Source organism: Chrysochloris asiatica, unplaced genomic scaffold (genome assembly GCF_000296735.1).
Source record: "Chrysochloris asiatica unplaced genomic scaffold, ChrAsi1.0 scaffold00005, whole genome shotgun sequence".
In the NCBI taxonomy this organism is placed as follows: Eukaryota; Metazoa; Chordata; class Mammalia; order Afrosoricida; family Chrysochloridae; genus Chrysochloris; species Chrysochloris asiatica.
In genome coordinates, this window is record NW_006408523.1 from 7,885,153 (window position 1) to 7,897,644 (window position 12,492).

Below are 12,492 nucleotides of genomic sequence, written 5' to 3' on the forward strand. Positions count from 1 at the left end.
AGGGGCCGGCCCCTCCCCTTAATATGCCTTTTATGAAGTATGAGAGACAAGCCTGGCCACCGTGGCTTTCAAGGAGCTGTTCAGGGATTCTGAATTATAATAAACTGGTTGAAACCAAAAAGAAACCAAACAAAGTTTCCCACTTACGTTGCAGGACTTTTTACAGAGTGAGTGGGTGGCTTATGCAAAAATGAATCTGTTTTCATAGGTTCCATGTGTGACTCATGTAGCCATTTATGTAACCCATTAACACTCAATATTTTCCACAACTGTGAGTCTGGTTCTGGGAAGTTAAATCAAATTTGTTTTGACTGCTGTGAGGTAGGCATGGAAAAAGGGCGGTTAGAGGCCTTACCACTTAGTTGCCATCTTGTCAGATGGCCAAGCGTCACCTCTTTGGCCTTCAGTGTCTTCACTTGGCAAACAAGTATTGTCGTATCTACCCAGTTACCACAGAGATTGCTGCTTGGACCTGAATGAGGCAATGTATCAAAGTTTTGCAAAGTGAAAAGGAAAGGGCTGTGTATATTTAGGGCCAGAGTTTGGTGTGAGGTCAGTATATGCTTTGTGACCCTGTAAGCGAAGTTTCCTTGAAGAACCTTCATATTATCACCAATAAACAACTCGGGGGGAAAACAGCACGTATCTTGAGGTTGTGGTAAGGATTAGAGAGTAGGGTACACCCTTACACTGTGAACTTGGGGAACACTGTAGATTGGTTTGTTACATTGACTAAAGAAAGCATGATTGTTTTTCTGTCATTTATTCCTTTGATTACATAGTGAAAGATCAACTTCAAAGTGCGTTCCAAACGTGAAGCCTTTCTCATGAAATCGGGCACCCTGGCACTACATTCAAGAGGAAGCTGGCTCTCAGCTTCGAGAGATTTGAGGCAAACACAACACAGGGCTTTAGTGGCGCTGTGGTAGTCACCAACACTATTAACTCTGATGCGAAGTTCCATAGTCACAGTTGTCCATCGTAAATGAATCTCACATAGCACGACATCATCTTGTACATGTACGTGTACAAGAGATGAGGAAAAGAAAAGTCATCATTAATAGTTCTGATGAAAACTGATCAGCCCAGTGGAATAAACACATTCTCTCAACAACTCGTTTCTCTGCTATCCACGTGCCATTTTGAAACCACACAACTCGGTCCAAATATTTTCGCCGGTGCATTTTTCTTTCTGACTTCCTCTTGAAAATGGGTGATTCTCCCCTCCACCCACAATCAGTCTTACAGGCTGCGGAACTGCTTTCCAAGTATGAAGAAGCTCTGAAGTCAAGAATATTCAAGCTCTCTGTGGAAGATGGCGACGGTCTACAAACAGACGTGGCTGCTCTCCTGGCATGTGGTACCCACACCAGCCACAGACAGGTACAGTTTCCCATCCGGACAAACACAGATTTCATAGAGTCTCTGTGAGCTGCCAGAGGGACCGCTGGTCCCCTGAACCAACTTGGGCAGACACACAGTGCCAGCATCCAGCACAAGCTGTGTAGGAGAAAACCAGAGGTGAGACATTAATGGGGACAGGAACATGGGAAATGTAAAATTCATGTGCCACCTGTTACAGACAAAGAGCTGGGTTTTCTCTTCACAGGGAGTTAATTCATATTATAATTATGGGTTATTCTGTAGTCTATTCCTACTTCCATTCAGGCAGATTGAAAAGGCAAACTCTCCTTTTATCCACTGTTAGTCCAGCTAGGAAAACTGACCCACACTTTGTTCTGAGAGTTGGTGTGCCAGTAACTGGGTTTCTTTTCCCTTCTAATATGTCGCACTCCTAAAAATACCCCTCATCAGGCTGACTGGACGAATGCGACAGCATTCTGCGGATTTAGTTTTATCTCCTGGTTCACTTTATACAGATGACCCCATCCCCTGATTAGGTTAAATTATAAGCCACAGAAATATATTTATGACATGAATTTTTAAATTGAGTGTTGGGATTTATCTTGATTTGAGTTGTGACTTTATTTTCCTATAAAAGGCAGTTAGATCAGTCTCATACTATTTCACTGACTTTTTAATGTTTAAAATTCCACTGTCTTCCATTAGATGCTGAAAGCAGTAGACATATAGCCTAAATCCTATTTAAACACAGTGAGAGGGAGGGGATTCAGGGGTCATATTATAATTTAATTGTTATTAAGTGCTGTTGAATCAGTTCCCATTCATAGCAACCCTGTATAGGAGGAGTGGCTGGTGAGCTTGAACCACCGAATTTGCTGTTCAAATCGACCTTGCAGTCCAGTGCATTAACTCCCAGCGCCACACCAGGATTTAGTTAACCCAAAATACAAGCACATGGACGTTGACTGAGGCTTGGCAATCTGATAATTAAAGGAAGTAAGACTCCTCAATGCTGTAGGGTACTGGCTTGTTAGAAGGAATTCAGTATGTTGTGGATTGTCATAGTCCTTGCCAACAAAGTTAGATACTTTATTTATGTAACCTCATTCAAGATATTTGCAGTGTGTATTCCCTCTAGGAGTCTAGGTGTGGTGCTGTAGGATCAGCACTGGACTGCGAACCACAAGGTCAGCAGTTCAAACCCCCCAGCTGCTCCTCAGAAACCCTATACAGGGCTGCTCTGAGTTGGAACCTGACGGCACCTAACAACAATTCCCTCTTAGAGTCCTGGTGTGGTGCTGTAGGGTAAGCACTGGATTCCTAAGTAGACGGTCAGCAGCTTGCCCACCAGTCGCTGTGAGTCGGAACTGACTCCACGGCACTTAACAAAAACAACAATTCCCTCTTGTGACACTGAGCCGTGCTATAGAGAACGGGGTGGAGACAGGAAGTAGCACCACATGCAATGGCTTACCCAGTGTGGTTTGGTACGTGGTCAGAGAATAAACTAGCTCAACTTGTATAGCTTTTAAAAAGCACAAACATTTTAGGTGATTGTTCAATGCCTTGGGTGCCCTGGGTTTCTGCTTTTTCCCTTAGGTGCCTTTAATCTATTTGCTTTCCCCTATTTCTCATGGTTAATTGATCATGTTGCTCCCCAACCCCCGCCCTAGTTACTCATTTTCCTCTCTTCCAGCAAATGCTTCCAACTGATCATCCCCACACTGCTTCATTGCTTATTTCCTGCCTTTGTGGGACAAAGATGTCTAACCAAAAGGTCAGGAGTTCAAATCCACCAGCCTCTCTGCGGAAGAAAGATAAAACTGTCTGTTCCTGTAAAGCTACAGTCTCAGAAACCCCCTGTAGGGGGCGCTCTGAGTCAGAATCAACTCAGTGGTGGTGGGTTTGTGGTTTTGTGGGACAATACCTGTTGGAAGACCACACAGTTCTTCATTCTGTATACGTCTGGCGCTGTGGGATAAGCACTAGACTGCTATCCACTGCTAACTCTTCTTGGACTCGCCTTCACTAACACTGTACACTTGCCATGACCGCTCTTTACAAATGACCCTAAATGTAATGTGTGGATCTCTGGATGCGCTTGAAACTCCCAAGGGTCTTCAGGACATACATAGAATTGGAGCTTGATCATGTTGGCTTACCATCCCATCACTACTGTGTAACTTGATATCCATTTGAGAAAGGGCCTCAATCTTCCCAGCTCGTGCTTTAATGTGCACACCCCTGGGGGCATCCATGCTTAGACTCCTGGTAGGGGATTCTAACCTGAGAAGACAAAAAATGCATAAAAATATAGACCAAGTAAGCACTCAAAGACCTGCTGAGCACAGAAATTGGAATACTCACACTTCATTCACACACGTTAAGGCGCTGAGCATTAAACCCCTGTCCGAAAGGTGAGGAACAATTTTATGACAGCGACATCAGGGACCCTTTGGTCACTCTTAAGGTAGGAAATGGAACTTGTCTCCAAGGCTCAATGTTCAGCCAAACAGTAGACAGAGCTATATCTTAATGAGAGTCCTGGTGTGGAGCTGTGTAGGTCAATGCCCTGGACTGCTAAGTAGGTTTGAACTGCAGAGGTCGGCAGTTCAAGCTCACCAGCTGCTCCTAGGAAACCCTAAACAGGGTCGCTATGTGTTGGAATGGACTTGACGGCACTTAACATCAATATGCCTTAATGGGCAAGGTAGGTGAATCACTTCATTTTGAGATCTATATATTTTAAAACACTGACATTCATGTTTAAAGAGGGGCTTGGCATTCCTACAATTTACATTCTTTTCCTAATTCAAAGTGGTTTGAACCCAATTGTTTTTAAAAGGGAATGAAACATTGATTTCTCTGTTAGGAAAGTAAAACGTTCTCCGTCACTAACTATAATAAACCTGTAATATTGATCTTATAATCCTTCATCAAAATTAATGAACATTACTGTAATTTAACTATAGTCACAATTTATTTTTATGCTGAAAATGTTCTTTAAGCAGAAAAGATAAATTGAACTCCTATTTGTTTTTAATTAGTATTTCATCAGACATTAAATAGAAGCAAAATGATGAACTTCCTAATTGCTATTTCATTTAGTGTGAATATCTATTTGGTATATGAATGATAATAAAAACGAGTATTTGTATTTGAGGAGCCAGCTTATGTAATACTTTTAACCTACAATATCTTACTAATTTCTTCCTAGACCACTTTGAAGTAAGTATGAGAAACAATCGTCTTGAAAACATTAGTTTACGAAAGTTATGAGTCTTCTGTGTAAAGCTGACACTCTCATAAAAGTGCTCTCACGCCGTGTTTTCTGTATTTAATACAATTTATCAAATACATGAATTGTTCTTCACAGTCAAATTCTACATGTGAGTTTTAGTGGTATGTTGGCCTGTAAGATATTTCGTTTTAATATCAATATCAAAACATACAGATTTAAAATACATAGACCTCAGAAGGCAACAATTAAGCTCTGTTGCCCATGAAGATACAGATCTGCTAGTGTATACAACAGGCCCTTACTACAAAAGAAATGTCAGGAGAGTATTTTCCTACATTCAGTTTTGTAATAAAATACAAACCGACTACTGAAGTAAGTAACTACGGCAGTAAATTGCATCTCTTATCCTAGCAACAGAGAAAATAACACAGGCGGCACACGCTGTGAATAAAACGCATTCGTATGTGGAGTCCTGGGGTGGCGCTGTGGATTAATGCACCAGACTGCAAAGCCGTTTCAACTGCAAGCTCAGCGGTTCAAGCTCAACAGCCATTCCTCGGAAACCCTATACAGGGTCGCTATGGGTCGGAATCGACTCCACAGCACTTAACAACAACAGTATGTGGAACTTGATGATTTTGTTTATTCTAGATAGTACGTAATGAGCTCTACCAAAGATTGCCTGTTCTTTTGTAAATGCGACCTTATCATGTGTGTGGTCTTCCAACACCCTTGTCCCTGCTAGTTGTTGTGTTCCTGTTGGTGGTAAGTGCCATCGAGTTGGTTCAGGCTTATAGCGATCCTGTATAATGTTTCTGAGGAGCAGCTGGTGGGTTTGAACTGATAACTTTGCAGTTTAAACTGACCCTGCGGTCCAATGCCTTATCCTACAGTGCGCCACACCAGGACTAGTGGTGCACATTAAAAAAAAAAAATCAAGACACTTTTTTTGTAAAGAATATCTTCTCTTCCATTGAAAGTTACAGAGACTTTTACTGTGTTTGCTGATAGAGTGGGAATGGAGAGTGTGACAGGAATACACAAATGTCTTATTTTTTAAACAGCAACAATTTGTAGGCACTCCTGATGACAGGTTTTTGGGGGAATTGATGGTTTCGTGAAATACTCGAGTTGTATGCAGGTGGCGTCTGAATGAACCGTTGAGGGTGAGCAGATCTTCCTGAGGTCTCCTAGGGGAAGATGGGCTTTCCATTCAGAGGGAGAACTTGGTCAGAAGTTAGGGTGAGGGGTCTGCACAAGCAGGTAAGAGAGAGAGCAGGTGGTTGCTAGTTGTGGGCTGGAGAGCTAGTCAGAGTCCCAGTCTCTGGCCCTAAGTGGAGGAGTGGGGATTTTCCTATGGGAGATGGGGAGTCACTGAAGCATTTTAAACAGTTTGAGTGTAGTGACGTCAACCCAACACTGACATCGGTGAGAAGGACAGGCTTCACTTCCTTGCTGTTGAGTTGATTCAGGCTCAGAGCGACCCTACAGCACATAGTAGAACTGCATCTGAGGGCTTGCGAGACTGGAAATCTTTACGTGAGCAGGCAGCCTCATCTTTCTCCTGTAGAGAGGCTGGTGGGTTTGAACTGCTGACCTTGCCGTTAGCAGCCCAAAGTTTAACTCACTATGCTACCAAGGCAGGCTAGAGGGGAAGAACTGGGGGTAGGAGAAGTGTACTGAATAGACTACAGAGATGGGGATATGACAAAAGGAGGCCTGGATCCCAGACATACAAAGTGTGCCGATCCCATAGGGTTTTTCAACTCCCTTTGGATTTTAATACGTCATAGCTGGCTAGACGGGGACAGTCATGAAAGTGAAGGCAATGAATGGGGCAGTGGTGGCCAGTGGTGCTGTGGCTTAGACACTGGGTACGATACTCCGGTGGAAAGCCGGTGCAGGGTGGCTATGTGCCGGAAGTGACCCACGGCAACGATGGTTCCGTGGTAGCCTTCTCTCCTTCTATCCCAAGCCAGTTCACCTCAGGTGAAGCCATCACCCATCTGTCAGTGGAGACTTGTATGTTACTATGGTACTGCCTAGGTTTCAGTGCAGCTTTCAGGCTAAGACAGACTAGGAAGGAAGACCTGGTAAACCTTAAGGATCATAACGGTCTGGTCCTGTGGTCCCCTGGTGTCAGGGACCAACTTGACCATAGCTAACAAGAACAGGGGAATAAGACGGTGTTCCCTGGGGGTCACAAATGACTAAGTGCTTGGCTATTAACCAAAAGTTTGGAGGTCTGACTCAGAAGAAATGCTTGGTAATCTCCTTACAAAAAATCAGTCACTGACAGCATAATGGAACACAGTTCTACTCTGGCTCTCATGGGGTCAGGTTTGTTGTTGTGAAGTGCCGTCGAGTCGGTTCCGACCCACAGCAACCCTGTATAGGGTTTCCAAGGAGCAGCTGGTGAGCTTTAACTGCCAACCTTGCAGTTGAAATGGCTTTGCAGTCAGGCACATTAACCCATAGTGCCACACCAGGACTCCATGGGGTCAGGTTGTTGTTAAGTGCCGTCGAGTTGGTTCTGACCCATAGCAACCCTGTATAGGGTTTCCGAGGAGCAGCTGGTGAGCTTGAACTGCTGACCTTGTAAGTCCAACGGCGTTGCAGTCAGGTGCATTAACCCATAGTGCCATACCAGGACTCCATGGGGTCAGGTTGTTGTTGTTGTTATGTGCCGTGGAGTCGGTTCTGACCCATAGCGACCCTGTACAAGGTTTCCAAGGCTGTATGTAAATCTTTACGGGAGCAGAAAGCCTCAGGTCAGGTAGCAAGTGGTAAAATACTGTTACAGCAAATGCCCAGAGAGCTTCAATAAGAATATGTCCTTCTATTTCAACAAAGTTCTTACCTAAGCTCTTGAAATGGGTCAGCTTGGACAAGTGGGGTCTCCACTGAATGCTCAAAAAGAGCCCCTTCAGGACCTAAACACAAGTCAAAGATGAATCAGTGAAAAAAAAAAGGTAAAATAAATGGCATAAAACATATTAAACAGTGAGTCTCTGTATTTAAACACAAGAAAGCATTTCTGTTTTGTTTTGATCGTTCATACCTGTGTGACTGGTGCGTAGAGAAAAAGAAACATTCTTCATTAGAAATGCCAAGATTTCACTAGGTCCCTAGCAAGAAACTCTTACTTTAAAACTAGTTACAAATGAATAGGCCAATTTAGAAATCTGGAGTCCTGGTGTGGTGCTGTAGGATAAACATTGGACTGCTAATCGAAACCTTGGCTGTTCAAATCCACCAGCCGCTCTTTGGAACGCCTATACAGGGTTCCAATGAGTCAGAACCAACTTGATGGCACTTAACAACATTTTTTTAAAACTAGAGAGCAATCTCGACGGCACTTAACAACAACAACAACAAGAGAGCAATGCTAAGTTTAAGTAAAAATAAAATCATTCTTACTGAAAACTGGGTGGTTGTTGTTGTTATGTGCCGTGGAGTCGGTTCCGACTCATAGCGACCCTGCACAGGGTTTCCAAGGCTGTAAATCTTTATGGGAGCAGAGAGCCTCATCTTTTCCCCGCGTAACAGCTGGTAGTTTCGAACTGCTGACTTTGAGGTTAGCAGCCTGATTCGTAACCACTACGCTACCAGAGTAAGTCCATATATTTCAGTCAATAGAAATGTGACTGTTCCCTGGTGTTTACATGTAATAACTGTGTCTTGGAGTACATATGAGGGGGCTTCAAAAAATTTGTGGAAAAATTCCGCTATCTTTTCATTCTGTTTTTCCACAAGCTGTTTGAAGCTCTCGTGTGTTTTTAAGGCATATCAGGAAATGCATAGAAAAATAAATTTAATGTAACTATTTTCAATTGACCTTACAATTTCTAGGAATCCACATGCTTCAGTTTGCTGTTGCTACTGTTCACTTGAGAACCCGTAAGCAAGACACTGTGCTAACAACCGAGGTACAGAAAAACCAAAGTGAAAGTGATGTGGTCTTTGATAGACCCTAACTCATTTGTTTATTACTTTATGTTGCTGTTGTTGTTAGGTGCCATTGGATCAGTACTAACTTACAGTGACCCTGTGCACAACAGAATGAAACACTGCCCGATCCTGCGCCAACCTCACAATTGTTGCCGTTTGAGCCCATTGATGCTGCCACTGTGCCAATCCATCTCGCTGGGAGTCTTCCTCTTTTTCTGCAACCCTCCACTTTAATAAACATGATATCCTTCTCCAAGGATTGGTACCTCCTGACAATATGTCCGAAGAGACCAAGTCTGGCCATCCTGGCTTCCAAGGAGCACTCTGGCTGTACTTCTTCCAACACAGATCGGTTTGTTCTTTTGGCAGTCCATGGTACTTTCAATATTTTCCTTCAACACCATAACTCAAATGCATCAATTCTTCTATGGTCTTCCTTCTTCATTGTCCAACCTTCGCATGCATATGAAGTTATTGGACATACCATGGCTTGGGTCAGGCTCATCGTAAACCTCAAACGGACATTTTTGCTCTTCAACACTTTAAAGAGGCCTTGAGCAGCAAATTTGCCTAATGCAGTACACTGTTGATTTCTTGACTGCTGCTGCCATGAGTGCTGATGGTTGATCAGATCAAAATGAAGCCTTTGACAACTTCAGTCTTTTCACCATTTATATGGATGTTGTTTATTGGTCCAGTGGTGAGGATTTTTGTTTTTTTTATAATAAGGTTGAACCCATACCGAAGACTGATCTTTGATCTTCATCAATAAGTATTTTAAGTCCTCTACTCTATGTGGCACTGTGGGATAAGGCACTAGACCACAAGGTTGGTTTGAACGTCAAGGTCAGTGGTTCAAATTCACCAGCTGCTCCTCAGAAACCTTTTTCAAGGTCACTATCAGTCGGAACCGACTCCACCACACCTAATAACAAAACAACTCTATGAGATTATTTTCCCACTTTACCGATGAGATAACTGTTGGACAGAAACAAAGTGGACCAGGGATGCACAGTTGAAGAATGGCAGGGCGGGGTCAGAATTCAAGACCTCCACTTTTAACTTATAAGCTGTAAGATTTCTTGTACAATCACGTGTGAGAGAATGCAGTACGCACCACAAGCAAGCTGCAAATAAATGATTTTGGGGGGAGGGATGGTCATCAGTGGGAGGAGCTAATTTAAATTAGCAGGTAAGACTTTGTGGACCAGAACTTCCATGTTTGTGGACCAAACAGTCCTGGTGCAGGACAAAGTGACATGAGAGGAATAAAAGGATTTGACCACCTTCATGTAGAGTCCTGGTGTGGTGCTGTGGGTTAATGTGTCAGACTGCCAAGCTGTTTGAACTGCAAGGTCGGCGGTTCAAGCTCACCAGTCACTCCTCGGAAACCCTATACAGGGTCGCTATGGGTTGGAACTGACACAACGGCACTCAACAACAACAACAACAATGTAGAATACGGTGACATCAAGCAGTGGAGTTTCCACACTAAACTGTGCCAGCCATATTTTATAGTGTGTTGTTGTTGTTGTCAGGTGCCATCAAGTCAGAACCAACTCATAGCGACCCCATGGACAGCAGAACGAAACAATGTCCTATCCTGGGCAAACCTCACTACCGCTGCCACACTTGACGCCATCAATGATGCCACCTGGCTGGTCCATCTCGTTAGGGGGGTCTTCCTCTTTTTCTCTGACCCTCCACCTTACCCAGCATGACATCCTTCTCCAGCGACTGTTCTCTCCAGACAATATGTCCAAAGTATGAGAGACGAAGCCTAGCCATCCTGGCCTCCAAGGAGCACTCTGGTTGCACTTCTTCCAAAACAGATCTATTGGTTCTTTTGGCAGTCCATGGCACTTTCAGTATTCTCCTCCAACACCACAACTCAAAGGCATCAATTCTTCTATGATCCTCCTTATTCACTGTCCAGCTTTCGCATCCATATGAGGCTATTGAAAATACCATGGCTTGGGTCAGGTGCACCTTAGTCCTCAAGCTGACATCTCTGCTCTTCAATACTTTAAAAAGTTCCTGTGCAGCAGATTTGCCCAATGCAATACGTCGTCTGATTTTATAGTATAGGGTCTGAAATATATACTTTTCTTTGGGCTTGGAGGGAGAATAATTTAAACATGACAATTTGCTTCTCCTGATTTGCAAAATATAAAAGAAAAAAACCAAAAGGAAGCACATTTCAAGTCACTCATTGGGTATGCTAAATATAGTTTTGTACTTGGTGTGTTTTGCCTTTGGATTATTAAGCATTGCTTTACACATGAGTATGTTTTGATGTGAGGACCCTAACATGACTCTAACATATTTAAAAAAAAAAAAATCCTTTACATTGCAAGAGACCATTTCACAAGAGAAATGCTATGAATGTGTGTGTCATTTTATCTATTTTAACATAAACAAAATGATATGGTGCTGAAGAAAAAAGGGCCGACACTTCACTATATAAACATTCACCGTGGGTCAGAGCAAGCAGCCATCTCAGTACATTCAATTTGCACAGCAATTCACGTGTGAGCTCAACTTGGATTCTCTGAGTAGCTGAAATTGGTCTAAAATGTCAGTGGCACTATTTTACAAGGACATGTGATTCCACAATTGGTTTTCAGTGCAGGCCAATGACTTCTCCATCATCATAGTTACATTCTAGCTACATGTGACTATAGTAATGTAGTTAGATACAGTCTGTAAACTAGAATGTATTGTCTTTCAATGAGAACAATTGTTTCTCAAGGAAACAGAGACCAGCAGTTTCTCTATGATAGAAAATTTAAACATCATCTTGATTGTCGTTGTTAAAGTGCTGTCGAGTTGTTTCTCAACTCATAGTGTCCCTCTACAGGGTTTCCAAGGAGCGGCTGGTGGGTTTGAACCATCGATCTTGTGGTTAGCAGTCCAGTGCTGATCCTACAGTGCCACATCAGGACCCCTCATCTCGACTATATAATTAATATTAGTATTACTCAGCTTTAAAGTAAATACTCCTCAGAGTCTATTTTCATATGACTAAATAGAAGTTTCTCAAATGATTTCACGAAAGAATTTTCAGTAAATGGTTGTTGAGCTTCGATGTAATATTTCCTTTATGTGTGCACTCAAATAAAAAATGTCATTGATTTGACATCTGTTCCTTGAGGAAAATGGAACCCATTAACTGAAGTTGTTGGAAGACCTAAATTATAGACAAGGACACAAATTCCACTATGTAATGCCATTATGTAAGCCATGCGTTAAATGATCCTGTACAGTTTGCATAATTTATATAAGAATATATTACCAAAAAAAGAGCTCAGCTAATGTTAGTGCTCCACCCCAGGATATAAAGGATTTCTCAGAAACATGTTTAACAGACATAGTGCGCACAAGAAACTAATGGCATGAGGGGGGTGCACAGTTCGTTTAAAAAAAAAAAAAAAAAAAAATATATATATAGTTGGTGATGGTTATGTGCCATGGACTTGGTTCCAACTCACAGCAACCCTGTACACGGTTTCTGAGGCCTCATCTTTCTCCCCTGGAACCACTGGTAGTAATGATCTGCTGACCACGAGATTAGCAGCCCAACTCATAACAACTATACTGCCATGGGTTAATGCCCCAGACTGCAAAGCCCTTTGAAATGCAAGGTGGGTGGTTCAAGCTCACCAGCTGCTTCTCGGAAACCCTACATGGGGTCGCTATGGATCAGAACCAACTCGATGGCACTTAACAATATGTTGTTGTTGTGAAGTGCTGTTGAGTCGGTTCCGACCCATAGCGACCCTGTGTAGGGTTTCTGAGGAGAGACTGGTGAGCTTGAACCACCAACCTTATGGTCCAAAACGACTTTGCAGTCCAGCGTATTAACCCACAGCACTACACCAGGACTTATATATATGTGTGTTGTGTGGGTATCATTTAGGGTGGTGGGAGTGTAC

The 12,492-nt window shown here is 42.9% G+C and overlaps 1 protein-coding gene across 1 annotated transcript in view; it reads right to left on the reverse strand.

Annotated features, from left to right (window-relative positions):
- Positions 1-1,326: 1,326 nt before the first annotated feature.
- Positions 1,327-12,492, reverse strand: part of SGCG (sarcoglycan, gamma (35kDa dystrophin-associated glycoprotein)) — a 53,215-nt gene continuing 42,049 nt past the window's right edge. Inside the window, exons 5-7 of the mRNA XM_006831956.1 lie at positions 7,467-7,539; positions 3,528-3,651; positions 1,327-1,500 (exon numbers count right to left, since the gene is read on the reverse strand). Of these exons, the coding sequence (XP_006832019.1) occupies positions 1,327-1,500; positions 3,528-3,651; positions 7,467-7,539 (371 nt within the window). The remainder of the gene's footprint in view (positions 1,501-3,527; positions 3,652-7,466; positions 7,540-12,492) is intronic.